Below are 23,388 nucleotides of genomic sequence, written 5' to 3' on the forward strand. Positions count from 1 at the left end.
GCCACCACATATGCATTTATGGATGGTCTTGCCACATGTGGCTTGGGTAGGTCAAATGTTGTTAGAACAAAGCTAGATCATTGCAGGTGTAGCTTTAAAAACCAAAAAAAAAAAAAAAAAAAGCCAACTGACATGTTCATCAAAAATCTCCTGATAAGCTAACTGTCTAAAATCATTTCAGTATGTTCAACTTAATACTGTTTCTAATGGCAAAATCTAAATGTCCATGCAGAGGAGCTTGGAAAAATAAGCTATGGTATGCCCATACAATGCAGCTGTAAAAATAATGACTTAGAATTACATTTAACATGGAAAAATAAAACTTATGAATAAAAGATACAGTGTACAAACCAGCATATATTTTATGATCCCACAGATTGTGTTTATATGTGAGTATGTATCTATTGACATCTAACTCCATTTTTACAATACGTGAAAATAATGTCTCTGGTCAGAAAAAAATTTTAGTCTTTTAAATTGCAATAGCTACTTACTATTGTCTGACTCTCTTAAAGGATTCTGGTTCAGTGGAAACCACTCTATTAGAATTCCATGAATGCAAAGACCTTGAGAAGTTGTGTATAGGATAACATTTTCAAGTTCCAGCTGAGCCACACTATTCATCTTCTTAAAGTACTTGCCATAATTTTTTTTAATACAAACACTTAGAATAAGTTATATCAGTTTGTATTTAGTGAACCTAAACTATTATTCTTTATCATAAAAGTGGTTTCACAAAGCTAATCCATAAAGAATTTTAAGGTGAAATTTAGTTTGCTTTTTATTCTATTAGCCAAATTAATTAATACCACATCCACTTGCGCCAACTTGAGGTGATGATGATTTTGCAGCACATTAGCTAAATATATGACATAAGTGTTGAGTGTGAACAGAGGCAGGCAGAAGAGGAGGAAAAGGATGCACACCTTTCTACCTCCTCTTGCATAGAAATCCTTCCCAGCCTGGTTGGTTAGGCATGCTTCCCCAGATTTGTCTTCCTTTGTAGACTAGCTTAACCCCAGCTAATGCTCTGGTTGAGAATATGAGTTTTGAGATTTGACACCCTGTTTAAATCTCAACCTTTTTTGGATTGTGATGTTAGACAAGTTTCTAAAACTCTGTCTCTGTTTCCTCATCTGCAGTGAGGGGATAATCCACTTGTGAAGATGAAATAAAAAGGTCTATATATCAAACACCATGTCTGCAACAGAGTACACATTCAGTTGGTTGCTTTTATTTTTTTATGCTCTTTAGTGGTCTCCTCAAGCCCAAACAATTTCCTCAAAATATGATCCATCACAGGATGAATGTCATTTTGAACCCATTCCTATTCCCACCTCATCCTTCAGTTCTACCAAGGGAATGAGTAAAAGTTTGAGAAGTTACATCTAAAAGATTCCTGACCCTTGCCCCATACTTGTTTCACTCTCATGATTTCTGGACAGTAAACATTAATGAGAAAATGCTAATACTCAATATCTTCCATTTTTTACAAGTAATGCTATGTGCTATATCAGAAACTAGAATCGGCAAAAGTTACATTTACAGTAAAATGTTACTTCAGTGTGAAGCATTTTATTGTCATTTGAAGGAATGTATATGTGAGCAAACTGAATCTTAATGTGGGAATTTCTGACAAAGATCTTGACAAGTTCTTAAATATCACACATTAGCTGGTGCCCAAATAAAACTGACCTGAAGATGAGAGGCAATGGCACCAGCATTTTAAAGAACTTTGAAAACACAATTGCTGGCTCCATTTAAATATGTGTTTTCTTTTATCTGGGGCAGGGACTTATAAATGCTTGTCTAATGTTGGACCTTATTTGATCTTACTAGGAGAGAGGGTTACTGTCAGAGCAAAGTTAAAACTACCTCAGTGCCAATGACTGGGAGTTGGTCCTTGGAATCTCTTTATCCATTCATCTATTTTACCTTTTTGTTAATAGTTAAGTTTATTTGGCACTATAGATATCTTTTCATTGTTCTGGAAGAAAATGAATTTCCAAACTATAGTGCAATTTAAATGATTTATTTAAGGCTTGAACTGTCAATATCACATGGACTATTATTATGCAAAAGTCCTTTTAAAAGTAGTTCAAATTACAGTTCCATGCACAACAGGAAAGGGTGACTTGCTTTATGCCCTCATTTAGGTAAGCTTACACTATAGAACAAAGGTGATGGAGTGTGCTTAGAAAAGCTGATACAGGGGGACATGGCCAAGGTGGCAGAGCAGGAAGACCTGAACTCACACCCTCCCATAGACACACCAAAATGACAACTACTTACAGAGTTACCATCTAGGAGAATGACCAGAAGACTATCAGAAAATATTTTTACAACTAAATATACAAATAATAACAACAAGACAGGTAGAAGGGGCAGAAACTCAGTAATGTCAGGACCTTGGATTAGCAACCCACAAGTAGGAGGAATATCACAGTCATAGAAAGTCCTCTCCAAGGAGCAAGGGGTCCAAGGTACAACTTTGGAATCCTTTTTCTAGCCTGTTAGTGCTGGCCACCTGGCCTCAGCCACCAACAGCCTGACACCAGCCTGAATATGCAGCCCTCCCCCCACCGCAGCCTGAGTCATACAGAGAGCTATGTGGGGACCCAGCCCTGCCACCAGTAGACTGGCAGCAACTGTGCAGGAAGCCTACCTTCTAGTGAGACCTACAGCCACCACATGAGGTATAGCCTTGGAGCCAGCTGGGCTGGAGGCCAGGCCTGCTTATCAGTGTACTCATAATAGCCCTACCACAACAGGAGAGTGCAAATGGCCCATATAGGAGACATTCTTAGAGCATATAGAGCTGATGACCAGAGGGGAGTGTACTCCTAGGCCCCATAGGATGTCTCCTACATAAAGCTACTTATCCAAGATTGGGAAATGTAATCAATATACCTAATACATAGAGAACAAAACAGACAAGCAAAATAAAGAGAAGGATATGTTCTGAACAAAGGAACAAGGCAAAACCTAGGAAAAAACTAAATGAAGTGGAGATATGTGGTCTACCCAATGAAGAGTTCAAGCTAATGACTGGAACTTGAGAGATGAAAGATGCACAGAGAATTCAACAGAGTTAGAAAATATAAAGAAGAGACAATCAGATCTGAAGAACACAATAGGTAAAATAAAAAGTACACTAGAAGGAATCAGCAGTGTATTAGGTGGTACAGATGAATGGGTCAGTGATCTAGAAGATAGAGCAGTGGAAATCACCCAGCCTGAAGAGAAATGAAAAAAAAAAAAAAAGGATTTTAAGGTCATTGCCCACCCCCACCCACCCCCACACAAGGGAATGCCAAAAAAAAAAAAAAAAATTACAAAAATGAGGATATTTTAAGAAACCTCTGAGACAACATTAAGTGTACCAACATTCACATTACAGGGGTCCCAAAAGGAAATGAGAGAAAGGGTCAGTGAACTTACTTGAAGAGATAATATTCAAAAAGTCCCTTTAGGGACCTTTCAAGGAATTTGGGAAATAAAACCAAAGGCAATAGACATCCAGTTTCAAAAAGCACAGAGAGTTCTAAACAAGTTCAACCCAAAGCGGTTCATAACAATATACAATATAATTAAAATAGCAAAAATTAAAGAATCTTAATGGCAAGAGAAAAGCAACTAGTTATGTATTAGAAAATTCCCATAAGGCTATCAGCTGACTTTTTAGCAGAAACTTTGCAGTACAAACAAGAGTGGCACAATATATTTAACATGATGAAAGGAAAAAACCTACAATCAAGAATACTCCATCCAGCAAGGTTATTATTCAGATTTGAAAGACATAGAGTTTTACAGACAAGTAAAAGCTAAGAGTTCAATATCACAAAACTGACCTTAAGAGAAATATTAAAGCAACTTCTCTGGGCAGTAAAGAATAGGCAATAATTAGAAATATAAAAATTATGAAAGGAAAAAATTTTACTGATAAAGGCAAATATATAGTAAAGGTAGTAGATCTACCCACTTGTAAAGCTAGCAGTTAGGTTAAGACAAAAGTAGTAAAATTATCCATATTCACAATAAGTAGTTAGGGGATGCACATAAAAGAAATACAAAATATGACATCAAACATTCAACAAGTAGAGGAACATTAAAAATTTAGAGTTTTTAGAATGTGCTTTAACTGGAACTAATCAACTTAAAATGTTGTAATTATATATATATATATATATATATATATATATATATATATATATGGTTATATATTAAACTCATGGGAGCCACAAAGCAAAAACCTATAATAGACAGAAACAAAAAAAGAGAAATAAAACATAACACTAAAGATGGTCATCAAATCAGAAAGAGCAAAAGAAAAAGGAACAAAAAAAACCCTACAAAAACAACTAGAAAATAATGGAAAAATTACAGTAAGTACATACCTATCAATTATACTAAATTTATATGGACTTAATGCTCCAATCAAAAGATATAGAGTAGCCAAATGGATACAAAAACAAGACCAATTTATATGCTCCCTATAAGAGACTCACTGATTGACAAACACTGACCTTAAATGGCATATTAGACCATATAGACTTAATAGATATAAAGAGGAAATTTCTTTCCCAAACAGCAAAATATACATGCTTTTCAAGTACACATAGAAAAAATATCCAGCATAGATTATAATGCTGGGCCTCCAAACAAGTCTTAAAAAATGTAAGATTAAAACCATATCAAGCATCTTTTCCAACCACAATGTTATGAAACTAAAAATCAAAGAAAATAACTGCAAGAAACACAAACACATGGAGTCTAAAAAACTGCTACTAAACAGAAAGTTGGTCAATAAAGAAATTAAAGAGGAAATTAAAGAAAAACCTGGAAATGAGAATTGAAAAACAACAATCATTGATTTATGATTTTAAAAAAAAGTGGGCACAGGAGTTCCTGTCATGGTTCAGTGGTTAGCGAATCTGACTAGGAACCATGAGGTTGCGGGTTCGATCCCTGGCCTTGCTCAGTGGATTAAGGATCCAGCGTTGCCGTGAGCTGTGGTGTAGGTTGCAGATGCAGCTCAGATCCCACATTGCTGTGGCTCTGGGGTAGGCTGGTGGCTACAGCTCCGATTTGACCCCTAGCCTGGGAACCTCCATATGCCATGGGAGTGGCCCAAGAAATGGCAAAAAGACAAAAAAAAAAAAAAAAGTGGGCATAGAGGGAACATACCTCAAGGTAATAAAGGTCATATATGACATACCCACACCCAATATCATATTCAAAAGTGAAAAGCTAAAAGAATTTCCTTTAAGATTTAGGAACAAGACAAGGATGCCCACTCCCCCCAGTTTTACTCAACATAGTACTGAAAGTCCTAACTGTAGTAATCAAGCAAGAAAAAAGGAGTAAAAGAAATCCAAATTGGAAAGCAAGCAGTAAAACTGTCATTGTTTGTAGATGACATTATATATAAAAAATCCTAAAGATATCATCAAAAAAAAAAACTATTAGAACTTATATAGGAACTTGGTAAAGTTTCCAGATATAAAATTAATGTGGAAAATTGGTTTCTTTTCTATACACTATCAATGAACTATCAGAAAGAGAAACTAAGGAAATAATCCCATTTATAACTGCATCAAAAGAATAAAATTCATAGAGATAAATCTAACCAAAGAGGTAAAAGAGTTGTATGCTGAAAACTAGAAGACATTAATGAAAGAAGCTGAAGATGACAATTAGATATTTCTTGCTTATGAATTGGAATAATATTTTTAAAATGACTATACTACTCAAGGCAATCTATAGATTCAATGTGATACCTATTAAAAGGCATTTTCCACAGAACTAGAACAAATAATTCTAAAATTTGTATGGAAACACAAAACACCCTGAATAGCCAAAGCAATCCTGAGAAAGAAGACCAAACTTGGCGGTATCACACCCCCTGATTTCAAACTATACTACAAAACTGTCATAATCAAAACAGCTATTACTGGCAGAAAAACAGACACATAGATCAATGGAATAGAATAGAGTGCCCCAGAAATGAACCTGTGCTTATATGGTCAACTGATCTATGACAAAGGAAGTAAAGCTATACAATGGGGGAAAAGACAGTTTTTTCAATAAATGGTGTTGGGAACACTAAACAGTTACTTGCAAAAGAATCAAACTGACTTTCTCACATCATATGCAAAAACCAAAATGGATTAAAGATTCAAATATAAATCTGAAACTATAAAACTCCTAGAAGAAAATATAGGTAATAAGCTCTTCGACATCAGTTTTAGCAATATTTTTTTCAATATATCTCTTTGGGGAATGGCAACAAAGCTAACACAAACAAATGGGCTATACCAAACTAAAAATCTTTTGCCCAGTGAAGGAAACTATCAACAACAACAATAAAAAGCAGCCTATTGAATGGATAAAAATTTGCAAACAATACATCCATTAAGGAATTAATATTCAAAATATACAAATAACTCATAAATTAACATAAAAATGAAACAGTCCAATTTAAAAATGGGCAGAGGAACTGAATAGACATTTTTCCAAAGAAAACAGATGGTCAACAAACACTTGAAAAAGTGCTCATCATGACTAATCATCAGAGAAGCAGATCAAAATCACAATGAGAATCCATCTCACACTTGTCAGAATGGCTATCATCAAAGAAAATAAATAACAAATGTTGGAGGATGTGGAGGAAAGGGAACTCTCATGCACTGCTGGTGGGATTGTAAATTGATATAGCTATTATGGAAAATAGTATGGAGGTTCCTCAAAAAATTAAAAATAGAACTGTCATATGATCCAGTAATTTCATTTCTGAAATTTTAGGTATTTATCCCCAACCCCCCAAAACACTAATTCTAAAAAATACATGTATCCCAATGTTCACTGCAGTATTACTTATAATAGCCAAGAGATGGAAGCAACCTAAGTGCCTATCAAGAGACAAATGGATAAAGATGTGGTAAGTGTCTACTATATAAAATAAAATACTCTGCCATAACATAATGAAATCTTGCTATTTGCAACAGCATGGATGGATCTAGAGTGTTAATATTCTAAGTGAAATAAGTCCTATAGAGAAAGAGAAATACTGTACAATCTCATATGTGGAATCTAAAAAGGAAAAAAAAAAAAAAAAGAACAAAAAGGGACTCATAGATACAGAGAACAAATATGTGGTTGCCAGAGGGGGAGGTGGAGGTAGTAAAATAGGTGATTAAGAGGTACAAACCTTCAATTATAAACTAAGCCAGAGGGATATACTATACAGCATAAGGAAAATGGTCAATAATATTGTAATAACTGTATGGGGACAGATGATTACTAGAGTTACAGTGGTGATCATTCCATAATATATGCAAATATCAAATCACTATATAGTATACCTGAAACTAATATAATATTGTATGTCAACTGTATTTTAAGAAAAAAGAAAAGCTCACACAGGAAATCTGTGTTCTAGTTTTGGATCTTTCACTAATAGGTTTATAATTAGTCATATAACCTTACTGGACCTCAGGCCACCTTTCAAAAAATGAAGGGCCAAACTAAATTATGTCTACGGGGAGTTCCCATCGTGGCTCAGTGGTTAATGAACCCGACTAGGATCCGTGAGGATGCATGTTTGATCTCTAGACTCACTCAGTGGGTTAAAGATCTGGGGTTGTGGTGAGCTGTGGTGTAGGTCACAGACATGGCTTGGATACAGCATTGCTGTGGCTGTGCTATAGGCCAGCAGCTACAGCTCCAACTCGACCCCTAGCCTGGGAACCTCCTTATGCCACCATGGGTGCATCCCTAAATGGACAAAAGACCATAAATAAATAAATAATAAATAAATAAAGTCTATGGGTTCCTTCCAGCTGGAAAATTCTATGATTCTGAAACCTGACATAATAAATATGCATTTTTAAACCATGTTACTTATATTTAGCATTATGGAAACAGCCCAACAAATCTGTGGGCATAGCTTGGGCCAAAGGATATAGAGAGAATTGCCCGAGTAACATAAAGGTAGCTTAAGGAATTGTGATGGTTCACTCTGAAAGCAGGGATTCTGAAGTTACAGTACATACATATTCTGTTGGTAGGAGGAGGTTTTATTGACTCTGTTCTCTCAACCACAATACCTGAAGGGGAACTGCTTCTTATCAGTTGTTTTCTCTGTGTTAGTTTCAAAGAATGTTCATTAGATAGAAATAGAAGTAGCTTTCCCAGGAAGAGCATTAGAATATGCTTCAAGTTATAAGGAAATCTAGGCAGAGTCATCCTAATTATAATAGCTGGGAAACAATAGCTGGGAAATATCCTCTCTAAACAAAATAGCACTTAATTTCATCAGGTGATCCATGTTTCCTGGGGTGACATAAAATTATTTATTTTTGTCCATCTTTAAACAGGGAGGAAATAGCTTTCTAAGTAATCCAGAAACAGTGTGGCCATGGTCTGTATTATAAGATTTAAGGAGCCTACATTTAATCCAAATTGAAGGAATTTAACAGAATTCATGACAAGGTCTATAGTGAAAAGAAAAGTTCTTTAAGTGAAGAAGGAACAAAGAAGGGAGGGAGGGAGGAGGAAAGGAGAGAGAGAGAGAAAAAAAAAAGCCCTAGACTGAGAGTATGTGCAGGTCCCATTCTGTAAGATAAACTGTGCCAAATTGTGAGGGTATATGTTTTTTCCACTCTGGTTACAGTTCTCAACCAGATTCACCAAGAGGGGCAGAAGTCCATACTAAAACTTTAACAATCAAGTAAACCAGTTACTGGGATATATATTTATATATATTTCTGCATCCCACAAAAAATATTTAGGTATTTTTTAATAGACACATTTTTGCCAAGTGTGATATGACCGTAAGTTCACTTGCTAGATATGCAGAAGCACTGGTTGTTCTGTCTCCACCATTTTCCAATACTCCCCTGGTACCAGACAACATTTCACAGCCTCTCAGATACTGGCCTCAAACGCCATGTTCAGGAAACAACTTAAACAGTTCTGTTCTGCAGCCATGAAGCGGGGTATAAAGTAGCCATAAAATCACCATAAAGTTTAAAGAGAAAAAAGGCATGGAGTTGCTGTATATTAAACACTTAAATATTTAGATCCACATTGAGCTAGATTTATAATTATACATATAGAGAATAAAAACATTTAATGTAAAATGAAGTTTTAGAGTAAGAAAACATGCACTAGAAAAGGCTAATCTTTAGAGAGAGTAAATTAGTAGTTTCTGGAGCTAGGGGTAGGAATGAAGAGTTTTTGCAGATGGGCTACAGGGTTCTTATTAAAATGATGGAAATATTCTAAAATTGGATTGTGGTCATGACTGTACAATTTTGGGGCATGTGGATTATACCCTAACAAAGCTTTTAAGGAATTTTAAAAAGAAAAAGCAATAAGTGTATATTTTCTAGTTCTTTATTGATTTTGACAAAGTTATATTTTAAATTTACATTTTAAGGAACTAAATGTCAGAAATGCTTTTCTCTCTATGCCTATATGTTTACCCATTCAATAAGTTTCCCAATTAATCAAAACTATATCTCATTTTTACCCTAGTTTCTGTAAACTATTAACTTTATTAAAATTTTTATTTTTATTTTTTTTTACAACTTCTCTGTTTGCTAAAAAGTCCTAAATTCAAAAAAGTCCAAAAACATATGGGTCATTTTAAGAAAAATATAGATAATTATCATGAAATTCTTAAAACTTATCTTGTCACAATAATATAGCATTGCTGCACTTGTGGCATAGGTTGCAACTGTGGCTCAGATTTGATCCCTGGCCCAGGAACTTTCATGTGCCACAGGCGCAGCAAAAAATAAAAATAAAATAAAAAATGTATAAAACTTCACATAATGGAGTTGAGTATCAATTTCTTTCGCTTACTGATATGAAGGTTTAAAATGAGTTGAAAGAGAGAGAATCATATATTACAAAATTCAACTCTCTGAGACATGATCAGATTAACTAGATTGCATTCTAGTCATACTTTTGCAATGTTAGAGATAACATTTATAGATTTATAGATTTATAGCTTTATAGCTTTATAGATTTTTTTAACATATTGGAAGACTTTTAATCAAATGGGTTCTAATTAGATCTTAATGTGTTTAACTATTCTATGCTCTACTCTAGCTTCACCCGTTCTGATATATTTTTTTAAAGTATAATTTCTTCCTCTCTATTTTTTTTTTTCTTCCCTTTCTTTTTCTTTTTTTAGGGCAGTACCTGAGGCATATGGAAGTTTGCAGGCTAGGGGGCTGCAGCTGCCAGCCTATACCACAGCCATAGCAACACGGGATCCAAGCTGTGTTGCGACCTACACTACAGCTCACTGCAATGCCAGATCCTTAACCCACTGAGTGAGGCCAGGGATCAAACCCGTCTCCTCATGTATACTAGTTGGGTTCATTTCTGCTGAACCAAATGGGAACTCCCTCTTGATCTCTGTTGTTTTTATACTTCAGATTTTTCACAAAATTTGGTACTTCAAATATATTTAAGCCAGTTCATGTATTTACTTTTCTTTTTGCTCATGCTAACGTGACCTATAAAAAATAGTCACATTGAACATGGAAACTGCTTTGTTCATGTGGATGTGATATCTGAGATTGAAGTCATGACCAGACAGTGGTTCCCATTGGTTTAGCTTGTTCCTTTTTGGGTTTTGATGATCTTCCTACTCTCACTGTGAATTTGCAAGGCAGTTAGCTAAGCCGAGCTAAGAACCAAGCCATCTGTCCTACAAAATCCCTTATCTCTTAGTGCAATGTTTAGCTTATTATGTGGTATATGTCAATGGCAATGGAGGATGTTAATGTTAATATGGGACAGAGTATGAATTAGCAATAAATGTTTGATCAGCTACACTGAAATGTTCAGAATTATCTTTTTAAAAAAGTATTTTCAGAAAGCAAGATAAATCATTTCATTTTATTTAGGAGAGCATGACTATTTTCAACATCACTAAACATACACAAGGAGACTGTTTTTCCCTTTCACAGAAGGGATCTCTCTTTGAAACTGTTTATATAAAATTTTCAGGGATATGGATTATATCTTGGCACAAAGTAAACTACCTTATTCAGAAGAGAAATTATGAAGTTTATTTCTGAGTGCAGTGTCACCTAAAAATAGACCATCTAGTTACCTTATAGTGCATCCTTTTATTTCATGGGTGAAAGTTCAGAGCTGAGTCTGTGTTTACTTACTTCCCTCCCTTGACCTAATGCCCAAGGATGCTTAATGCCTTAAAGTCTGATCTCTTTTAAGAATATAGTACAGTTGTACTCTATCAGTTGGTTATCTTTCTCATTGCTTCCTCACACAACCTCTTCTCTAGTAAGGCCACTTGCTTTGGTGTCCTATGAAGACATGTGGCCTTCTGTGTTGTATCTTTTTCCTGGAATGGCCTTTCCCCATTTGTGCATTTAAATCCCAACTATTCACTAAGCCCTGGCTTGAATTCTGTGTCTTCTCAGAGCCTCTCTATACCATCAGCTCCTAATGCTCTCTTTTTGAAATGCTGAGAACACTTCTGAATCATTTGGAATTTAGCACAAAACTAAAGGATTTCCTTTGTTATTTTTCATAGGTATTAATCTCATATTCTTACTTAGGAGAAGGCAAGAAATTATTTGAGGGCAGAAACCACACCTGATATTTCTATATCCTCCAAAAAAAATTTAGGTATTTTTTAACAGACAAATTTTTGCCAAGTGTGGAATGACCATAAGTTTGCTGGGTTAAAAAAAAAATCAAATTTAGGTCTCAGAAACAACAAGATGAGTGACCAAACTGTTAATTGGTGATAAAATAGTTCACCCAAAATTTATCTTAAGCCTTGGAGAAACAGTGCCTTCTAGGTTTACAGCTGCTACTTAGTATCTTTGAGGGACTGGTTTGTGGATCCCATATGAATGCCAAAATCATCAGAAGCTCGAGTCCCTCATATAAAATGGCATAATATTTGCATATAACCTAGGTACATCCTCCTCTATAATCTCTAGATTGCCTACAATACCTCATACAATGAAAATACTAGGTAGTTGTAAATACAATGTAAATAATATATAAATAGTTGTAAATACGATGTAATTGCTATGTAAATAGTTTCTGGTGTGTGTCAAAGTCTGGCTTTTTGAAACTTTATTGAATATTTTCCATTCAAAGTTAGATGAATCCATGGATGCAGAATCTGTGAATATCAAGGGCTGACTGTATATTTCTCTTTCTAGTATAACATGCAGGTTTAGAGGACAAATTGCTAACATTTAGTTTACCTTTGGACACTAATTTCAAAGACTTTTAATAAAAAATTCATTTCAATAGATAGCTAGTAGAGAAAATTCCCATAATTTCAAAAGATGTGTAAGAAGTGTGTATTCTTTTTGTCGTTCATGTAGTCTAATTGTGTTACAACTATCCATGTAATAAAGAAAATATATTCTGTAGTAACAAGATAAATTATGCATATTTTTTTCTATCTGCATATGTCAAAGTAGAGGTAAATTTTATTACCTGTGATTTCTTTTATTATTATTATTATTATTATTATTTATTTATTTATTTGTCTTTTGTCTTTTTGTCTTTTGTTGTTGTTGTTGCTATTTCTTGGGCCGCTCCTGCGGCATATGGAGGTTCCCAGGCTAGGGGTCGAATCGGAGCTGTAGCCACCGGCCTACGCCAGAGCCACAGCAACACAGGATCCGAGCCGCGTCTGCAACCTACACCACAGCTCACGGCAATGCCGGATCGTTAACCCACTGAGCAAGGGCAGGGACCGAACCCGCAACCTCATGGTTCCTAGTCGGATTCATTAACCACTGCACCACGACGGGAACTCCTATTATTATTTTTTTTAATATTTTTTTTATTTTCCCACTGTACAGCAAGGGGGTCACGTTATCCTTACATGTATACATTACAATTACATTTTCCCCCCACCCTTTCTTCTGTTGCAACATGAGTATCTAGACAAAGTTCTCAATGCTATTCAGCAGGATCTCCTTGTAAATCTATTCTAAGTTATGTCTGATAAGCCCAAGCTCCCGATCCCTACCTGTGATTTTTTGCTTAGAAACTATCTTGTGGTTAGATGTTATAGGAGTTGTGGCAAACAGGCATATTTCATTTTGTCGCTCTTCATTTTTTATCCTACTTTGAAGGTATATTGCATTTTTGTTTGTTTGTTTTACATATTGAATATTCATGGAAATTCTGCACTGAGGAAGTCTTTTTCCAAGAGCATTTGTTCATATAATGTCTCTCTGTTACATTCTTATAATTCTCACGATATTTCAAACTTTTTCATTATTATTGTATTTCTTACAGTGATCTGTGATAATTGATCTTTGATGTTACTACTGTGACTTGCTGAAGACTCAGATGATGGTTAGCATCTTTTTTTTAGCAATAAAGGATTTTTAAATTAAGGTCTACACATTGTTTTTTAGACATAATGCTTTTGCATACTTTATAGACTACAACATAGTATAAGTTTTATATGCAATTGAGAGACAAAAAATTCCCCTAACTTTATTATGATACTCACTTTACTGCAGTCATCTAGAATTGAACCTGCAATAGCTCTGATGAATGCCTGTATTGTGACTGCACCTACTATGTTTAATAAGCCTTTATTGAATTAGGTTTTCATTAGATAGCTAAATAACTTATTTTCTTAGAAATCAAAAGTATTTATCACGATTAAGAATCTGTGACAGCTTTTATTCTTTTAAGGGATAAATATAAGTGAGGATGACATATTTCATAATAAAAGAAGTAGGGTATGCCTAGAGAAAAGGCTAAGTTAAAATGAGGCAAACTTTGAGTTTTCAACCTAGTAGAATCCTTATTTGCTTTGGTTACAGATGACACAAGGCCTTAGGATGGCAGGGTTCCCCCAGTTATCACAGCATAAATCACCATGAGCACAAATGGCAAAGATGTCCAGTGATCCCACAGCTATCCTATTTCACTGTCATGTGGTTTGGCAGTAAGAAGCTCTTGAAATGTTTTCGTCTTACAATGGGGTTTCCCTTTGGAGTTAAGCTTTCCCCTTTCATCATGATGAAACAAAACTCTGTTGACCGAGCATTAGCTTTATCACCTAATTTCTTGCTTAATCATCCCTTTTTTTTTAGTTGGTGTATATAGCCACCCAGGTCATTTGCATGTTACACACAGTGACCAAGCAGCTGGAAGAAATACCACAAGAATGGTATGGATGCCTGTGTATACAACACATAGACACTGTGAGTGTGGCAGTGTTCTTAAAACTTTCTAGCATGTTGCACCTTCCTGGGCAACCTGAGCATCAGATTGTGGCACAGAAGAAATGAAAGGTGACCTTAGTCCTCCATTTGGCAAGAACCATACCCTTATTATCCCCAATTGGGGTGCCATGGCTTAAGAAGATTGTGGAGAAACTGGATATGATTTAGCAGCTTGCACCAAAAATGATTTCCTATTGAGAGGTTAAGAGGTAGGGCTTTACAATTTAGAAGAGAAATGGATAAATAAGAGCAGACTGTTTCAGGTACACAAAGGTTTAGTGGGAAGAAGATTGAAAATTGTTTCCCATCTCCACTCATGACAGATCAGAAAGTAAGGAGCTTTAGTGATTTGGGGGAATTTTATAGAAGCTATCACTGAGGGTCATTTGAAGACCTCAGTCTCTTTCTTATATTAGAGAAATGCTTGTACTCTCAAGACTTTGCCTGACAATGAGAGAAAGAAAGAGTAAAATTATTTAATTCCCTTCCTTTTTTATGGGTACAGCTGACAATGAGAAATAGTTATAATTAGCATATTTTAATGATAATAATATGCCAACACTGACTGACCTATGATGTGTAAGGCACTATTTTGGGAACTTTAACTTATTTAATCTTTGTAAACTGTGTGGCACATATCCTATTTTTATCCTCATTTTAGAGATGAGGAAACTGAGGCTTAGGAGGTTTAAGCAAATGACTAATCATACACAGTTGGTAAGATCTAAACCCAGAAAGTCTGATTCTAGAGCTCTAGCTTTTAGCTACCATGATACCATGTTTGTTTGTTTTCCCTCCACAGATATTTGAACATCAAACTAGGAGCTGCAAAAGATTCAGAGAAAAGAGTCTCAAAAAGTTTGATAGAAGAGATTAATGCATATAATCATTGCTCACAGCAACACTGGATCCCCAACCCACTGAGCGAGGCCAGGGATCAAACCCGCATCCTCATGGATCCTAGTTCAGATCGTTAACTGCTGAGCCACGTCAGGAACTCCCTGATTATGGATTTACTTATTAGTTTGCATGATTTTCCCTCCCAGTAGACTGTGCCCTCTCTTTTCTATTAAACATTCTATGCCCTAGCAGAGAGCTCATTATATAAATACATAATACATAATCTAGACAGAATATAATCCAAAAAGATAGAGATTTTGTTTTCCCTATCATTGTTCCTGTATTTTATACAAGTATGGTGCTCTACTATAGGAGGCACTGAATTGCCAAATAAACAGATAATATTTAAAGTGCCACCATATAGCACTGCTAGATTAAAAAGTTTGACTTGGATCAGTCTACTTTGACTAGCAAGTGCCTCTCTGACTAGAGCAAAGGACAGCAAATTAGGAATGTGACCATAAAGTAGTGGGACTAATTTTCACTTGTGATTCGTAAAATCAATCTCCTTATTTTAAATCATGTATAAATTAAGATGATTACCTAGCTGTCTTACTGCAGTGCTTATAGCTTCAATGAATAAATCATATATAAAAAAGCTGAGTTCTTCAGCTGAAGGTGCTATTATAAATGGAATGTGGTTTTCTGGAGGATGTTCTATAAACAGGATGTGCTGAATGTATTAGAAATTGATTCTTCAAAATAAAAGCACATGTAGAAAATATGGTATATACCAGATCACAGAAAGGAAAAAAGTAGAAATGATTTCCTAAAGGTAATGGGTGTATACATAACATGTCTGATCTTAAACCAGTTAAAATCAGTTATGCTATAAGTATTTATGAAATAGACTAACTTAAGAACAGAATTCTCATTCATATAAGACCTTTAAGCCTCTGGTCTCATCTTTGAAAAGATAAGTTTCTATTATATGCCAAAATTAACGTTCTTTAAAAGCTGGTGATGAACTTTTTAGTAATTATTCTGCCTGAAAAGTACTCCTGGGATCTAAATTGACATAAGTGATAAAAATGAAGACATGCTAAGAAATTTTTGGAGGGTATTACATTAACCAAAATAACATGAACATGATCTGTATATCAAATGATGATAAAACTGCACTCCTAACTGAGGAAATGAGGTTAACAAATTCAAATTTCTTAATTCTTCAGACCCAATTCAAGATTTTTTAATCTTATAATCTACACTTGAGAAATAAAAAAAAAAAATACAGCTATAGAATGAAAGTGTATTGGAGTTCCAGTCGTGGCGCAGTGGTTAACGAATCCAACTAGGAACCATGAGGTTGCGGGTTCGGTCCCTGGCCTTTCTCAGTGGGTTAAGGACCTGGCGTTGCCATGAGCTGTGGTGTAGGTCGCAGACTCGGCTCGGATCCCACGTTGCTGTGGCTCTGGCATAGGCCAGAGGCTACAGCTCCGATTTGACCCCTAGCCTGGGAACCTCCATATGCCGCGGGAGCGGCCCAAGAAATGGCAAAAAAAAAGACAAAAAAAAAATAAAATGAAAGTGTATCTTGTAATGTTTATACTGTCATTTACCCTATCAACATTATTACCTTACTAAGGATTGGTAGGTTCAAGATGGAAGTATTACATTAACATGGTTAGTACTGTGTATACATATGTAAAATGAGTTCATATGAAACTTAAATTGCTTAAAATAGCACTCTATAATATCAATGAAATTACTTCACATACACTTTTTACAGAGGGGAGTGAAGAGACAAATTCTGTAATCACAACAGAACAGGTTCTGCCTAGATCTTCCTCCTTCCTATGAAAGGTGTGGATCTGACTCTAATAGGACACTACTGTCTCCTGTCCTCATGGCGATTTGCTATCTGCTATGACAACAGTACGTGTAGTTACAGTCAAAGTGTTGATGCCAAACTCTCAAATTCTAGCATCACTGAACACATGCAAAAATGAACAATCAGAGAATATTTTTCACACTCAGTAATTAATAGTGTTGGGTGGTTAGTAAGTGGTGAAGAACTGGGGACAGTGAATTCTAGGGTAATAGTCATCACCTACATGGCTTGTCCACATTGAACAGTGAGGACAACCTGGGTATTCTGATTATCCCATAGCGCATTTCGGGAAGTGCAAGATCACACAAAATAATGTCACTACAGAGGTTAAGAACGTGTACCTGTTCCCATGATGTACTAATACCTACAACCCACTATGCATTTATCATTAAGCAGTGTATCTGAAGTTTTTGCATACTGGATTATAGTTCCAACCGAAATTAATCCTTGTGGTTATGACTGCCATTAGCCTATAAACATTTTCGTAAATGTGTAAAACATATCTGCGAGAAGAAAATTAGGCTGAACTACCTTTGATTATCTCCCCTGGGAAGGAGATTATATATAAATATGTATATGCTCAAAACACACACATACATACAAGCATACATGTATTTTGTCTTTTTAAAACTGCTTTACCTTTTATATACCCACTTTGAACTTTACTTATTTTTGTGGTTTTTTATGCCTCCTCACATTTTGGAGGGAAGATTTCCACTATCAGCTTGGCACTTGATTATGCAGCTTGAAGTCATTTTAGTGTCTTTGAGTGACTTTCAGTATTTCAAAAATTCTAAGTAAATTACCTATATTTTATAAAATATCTCACTGGAAACTTAAAGGTCCCCAATGTGAAGTTATCAGATCTCTTAGGAGACCACAATGTTATAAATTTTTTCTGTCAGTGAAAATAGCAATTTTATTGTTCAGTTTTTAAAAATAATATTTAAGAACTACAATAGCCATAAAATTAAACTAGGAATTTTGTCCTTTATGCTGCCTCATTCAGAGAGGGGTTTAGACAAATAAAACTATGTCAGTAAACACACCGAACAATAAACACTTCATGTCAAGGAGCTCTGCCTCTGTCCTGCATATATGTCCTGACACCCCCAGGGCAAAGCTGTTCAAGTATACGACTGTCACTAAATCTTCATTAGCTATAGAAACAGTTCTATTTCATCACAAAATCAATGATCTTGAAAAATAAATCTAAGACTGAATTCATTGGCAAGATTCAGAAAAGCAAGAGATTTTTCTTGGCCCCTTGATTTTTATTCCTAAAACTGAAAATACTTAGATCCCCAGAGGCTCACTATAAAGCCAGAAGTCAGAAGTAGTATTACCACAGTATCTCCAGCCAGTGTTAAGGGAAGCATGGTGCAAATTAAATGAAACACATTACAGCTCTAAACCCTTCTTATCTAATATTTAAGTAAATAACATCTTCCTGCTCTTCCAAGTCAGAAATCCCAACTGTAGCACAAATGGACACATGGACACAGAATAACACTGGGTCAGTCTACTTTTATGGAAGGGGGATTTCTCCTGTGCCTGATGGCAACAGTAACTATTGAGAATAGCACTGGGTCAGTCTACTTTTATGGAAGGGGATTTCTCCTGTGCCTGATGGCAACAGTAACTATTTACTGAACTGTACACAGTGTCAGGGAGGTCCTAACACACTGTACTGGTGTCTGATATCAGGGACTCCTCCATGTTTAGGAGAGGTAGAAATTAATCCACAGTCTCAAATAGGGCTTTTATCTACATAGTCATGGAATGCAGCAATTCAGTCACCAGAAAACATTTTTTTTTCTAATTTTTGTTGAAATAGGTCAGTTTTTAAATTTGTATTTTAAACAAAGGAACAATATAGCATGCTTTCATTTGGTTTACACCACACTGATGCAATATGTTTAATGTATGAACTTGTACCAAAATGTCTTCATCTTCACGTAGGGGTGTGTGTGTGTGTATATACACAAATTAAAATGTGTGTATAATAATTTATATAAAATATTCAAACCGTATTATCTAATATGGTTATATATACATATATATTTACTATAAATACGTGCTTGTCACTACAGAATCACAGAATAGCTACACCATTTACTTGATTTTTAAAGCAGTGGTGAGAATAATTATATGTGTTATATACATAGATATATATGTAAATATATCCCATTTCCCTTTATATATAAATTTACATTTTAATTACTGTGATTATTGATAGGGTGCATAATTAAGTTAGTGCTGCTCAGAACTAAGGAAGTAAATCAAGATCATAGAAAGTCAGCTGGGTAATAAAGTGCTTTAGGACTCCTCATTAAGTCAATGTGTTTACCTTTCATTTAGTATGAAGAGGTTTTCTAAAAGGTAAATTGGTGTTTAGTTTTCATTTACTGATTACATAATATGGCTCGCCTTGTTACAAACTCTGATACACTCATGTGAAAGTATTTGGTACTGATTTAGGAACAATAGTAATTAATGGTTAGAGAGAAGAAAAGAGAAATCTTAATCTAGGAGAAAAATATTAAAAAAGAAGATACTTTCGAAAGCATTTTAAAAAAAAATTCACCTACCAGTTCTACTCGTCCAAAACCTCCAACTCCAAGGGTGTCAATGATGTTGAAATCAGACAGCTTCAGGTTGGCGAAGAAAGCAGCTTCAGCTTCATATCTGGATTTTTTGATGCGAAAAAATGGAAATTTCTTAGAGGTGCAAACACGAGTACCACGTTCAACTGTACCGGAATGACATGACTGTGAAACAGGGTTTACCTGCTTTAATTCCATCTTGGTTTTAGAGTTTGCGATTTCTCACATTCATAATTTTTTGGTCCTGATTGTGCAGAATAACATAGATTTGCACTTGTTTTTCAAAGTAGAAAAATACAAAGTACCCACTGCATGCCAGTCATGTGACTGATAAATCCAGTTATCAAATCAAAGTTACATCTTGGTGTTTTTCTACGCGTCTTCTTATGAGCATGGATGGTCTGAGTTGTTCTTTTTTGGTTTTGTTTTGGATTTTTTGGTTTTGATGGGTTTTGCTTTTGCCGTTCAGATTTTGGATGGCAGTTTCTCATTAGCTTCCCTTATCCACAGGCTGGCAGTGGCTCCTATTAATATTTATTAAAAGCGGCAAGATCATTGAGGTTCTGGAGTGAAATCACAGCCAGGTTTTATGGAAACAGATCCGAAAAGCTGAGGACTGATGTGAAAATGTCTGAAATGGATGAATTCGGAAGCATGTTCACATTCCTAAAAAGTGTCTTCCCTTCGTTTGTGTTTCCTCACTGACTCTCAGCTAGTAATCCCAGTGTCTTTATGTTTGCCAGTTTCTTAAATGAGCGGTGTGGAGGAGAATAGACCATCCTCCAAAAGTCTAACTCTGCACACATGCAAATCTGACACATGCAAGTGGCCAAAATAAGCTTCTCCTGATGAGACAAGTGAATATGAGCTGCTTAAAATATCTCCTTGTTAAAGGCCCTACTATTTTTAGAAAGGGCAGGAAGGCATAAAGATGAAGATGATCTTCCCACTCACTAACGTCAGGTCAGAGAGTAATTCAGCTGTCTCAAAAATAAAGTGTTTGAATAGCTATGCGTAACCCATGACCTTCAGCCAGGCGGTAACTGATTCAGTAGAATGCTATAGATAGACATGATGAACACATCTGAAATAAGGATATTAACACAACTTGTTTATGTCAGTTTTTGGAGAGAGAATCATTCCCAGGCATGTTTGGTGTGAAGCTGTGTGACATGTTAGCTATTCCATTATCATCAAGCACAAATTCAGACACCCGACGTGGGAAAAATGAGAAATGGCTTTCTAAGGTGAGCTTTTAACATTCTCCAATTTACAGCCACAGTTCTGGTTTTTTAATGTGTCAATTCTTGAAAGACTGGTGAGAGAGTAAAAATAACTTTGTTTCTTAGTATTAGCTGACTATGAAAAATCAACTCTAATAAACCGCTCTAAACAAGACTGCTGGTCAATCTGAATGGTATTTGTAGACTTCCCTCCTTAGCTACATCATCAAGAGATCAACACAGCACTTCAGGAGATGGTTTACTAGAATGGAACATAAGCAACAAATGTGCATTTCTAGCATTCCAGCTGGCTCCTAATTTTGGAAAATTAAACTGTATCCCATTTGAAGGGCGAATGGCAGAGTTCATTCCAACAGGTGCTTAAAAAGGACATCTGTTACCATCAGACCCGGTGATAGTTTGTATGTGTTCAAGCATTTCCTGGCAGTCAAATTCTTAATGAGATTGTTTTTGATAAATATCCTATGTGCTTGCTTGATTTAGAAATCTCAGATGCCAAGAGAGTAAACTCTTTGAGACTACTTTGATATCATTTTATATATTTAAAGTAAGGTGTTATTAATTGTAGCTCTTCAAGCCGCCTCCCAAATCCTTCTATTTGGGCTTTGTAAAATTAGGCTGGAAATGTCTAAACTAGTGATCTTCAGCCATTTGTTGCACATCAGAACTATGTGAGAATCTTTCGAAACCACTTATTCTGGGTCTCAGTACAGATCAAGTCAATCAGCAATCTCTGCAAGCAGCATCACATATCTTTATATTTTTAAAGCTCCCTGGGTGATTCTGATGCACAGTTAAGGGTTGAGAACCGTAGTTCTAATTTCTCTGAAAGCCTCAGGAGGTTCCAGAAGCATAGAAGAATTTTCAGTGGATTAAAATGGTCGAAGGAAATCTGTAGCCATCCTGTGATTCTGGGGTGTGATGCATTCCTAGCAAGAGTATTGGAGGCTCATGTAACTTGGCCTTGGCTCCTGCCCCTGTTGTCCTAGACTCTCAGGAATGAACAACAGCTTTGAGATGGCTAACAAAGCTTTTTTTTCAAAAAAGCAACATCAACAAAAAGATGCAGAATGCAAAACTTACAAGGTTATTACTCTGTGTTTGCGTTTCTAGAGCAAAATTCTCTTGACTTTGTGTATAGTTATTACCTGACTCTATTTTAACGGATTTTTCAGTTTCATGTTCAATAGTAGACATTTTCTCTGTAGCCATTAAAACCCACTTAAATATACACAGATACACTGGAAGCACCAAGTACAGTGAAATAAAATATTTCATATGTTTTAATGAAAAGGGATTGGTAATCTTGTTGTCATACTTTGCTAGTCTTCACTGATTACTTTGCCGTTATTTCTAGGTGAATTTTTAAAATACTACCTGGTTGGGTGATTTTATCTAGTGGTTGGCGAGATTCCTTTTGAAGAGGCTTTTGGGTAATTGTGCTGTTGATCCTCCATTCTGTTCCCATTTGCCTCAGGTTGTGATTCTTGGGGAAACCAAACAATACTAGAACACTACCAGAGGAATTTCTCTTAGTTTCTTTTTCCAACCAAGGACATGTGTGGCTTAGTACTTTCTATTTTCTTTCTCACTGGGATTACTCTGTAGAGAGACTGTATGCATCGGACAGACTCACACTTTACCTTTGTGAATAAATAGCTTTGTTTTTGAACATGGAAATCACCACCTGAAATGACTTTGGTAAAAATGTTAAATCACTACAGGTGATTTAGCTTCTACACCCTAGCTTGTAACGTGGAGGACATTTTCTTACTTTTTCTTCGGGGATTATTTGAAAATAATTTGAATCCATCAATTACATTCCACTTTCTTTAGAGCTGCTAATTTGAAGTTAGGAAGGAGACTAAATTACTGGTTAAGTAGATGGCTGTTGTTCTATACTTTTGCCTGAAGGAGGTATATGTGGAACACAAGTTTCTAGCTTACTACTGTGGGGTACCTTTTCCAAGCTACATGCCCAGCTTCATGCAATTCTAAAATCCATCTGTGCAGAAGTGTTTATGAGAGGGATGGTTGCCAAGTACAAAGCAAAATATGTATCAGTAAGGCATATAGTTTCTGAGGTTTGGTTGCTTTATACTCCTTGTATAAAGTTTTTTTCTTTTTTTCTTTTACATTTATAAATTTTTTTTTTTTTTTGTCTTTTGTTGTTGTTGTTATTGTTGTTGTTGTTGCTATTTCTTGGGCCGCTCCCTTGGCATTATTGTTGTTGCTATTTCTTGGGCCGCTCCCGCGCATATGGAGGTTCCCAGGCTAGGGGTTGAATCGGAGCTGTAGCCACCGGCCTACGCCAGAGCCACAGCAACGCGGGATCCGAGCCGCATCTGCAACCTACACCACAGCTCACGGCAACACCGGATCGTTAACCCACTGAGCAAGGTCAGGGACGTTAACCCACTGAGCAAGGGCAGGGACCGAACCCGCAACCTCATGGTTCCTAGTCGGATTCGTTAACCACTGCGCCACGACGGGAACTCCTGTTTCTTTATTTTTAATTAGGGGTGAATCTGTGGGATATAGAAGAT

The 23,388-nt window shown here is 35.8% G+C and overlaps 1 protein-coding gene across 3 annotated transcripts in view; it reads right to left on the reverse strand.

Moving 5' to 3' along the window:
• The window catches only part of PRKG1 (protein kinase, cGMP-dependent, type I), a 1,234,550-nt gene that overhangs the window by 30,544 nt on the left and 1,180,618 nt on the right, over nucleotides 1-23,388 (reverse strand). For all 3 annotated transcript variants that reach the window (XM_021072187.1, XM_021072188.1, NM_001044574.2), the window contains 1 exon segment: nucleotides 19,584-19,680. In XM_021072187.1, coding sequence (XP_020927846.1) covers nucleotides 19,584-19,680 — 97 coding nt within the window.

This window comes from Sus scrofa, chromosome 14, assembly GCF_000003025.6.
Source record: "Sus scrofa isolate TJ Tabasco breed Duroc chromosome 14, Sscrofa11.1, whole genome shotgun sequence".
Lineage (NCBI taxonomy): Eukaryota > Metazoa > Chordata > Mammalia > Artiodactyla > Suidae > Sus > Sus scrofa.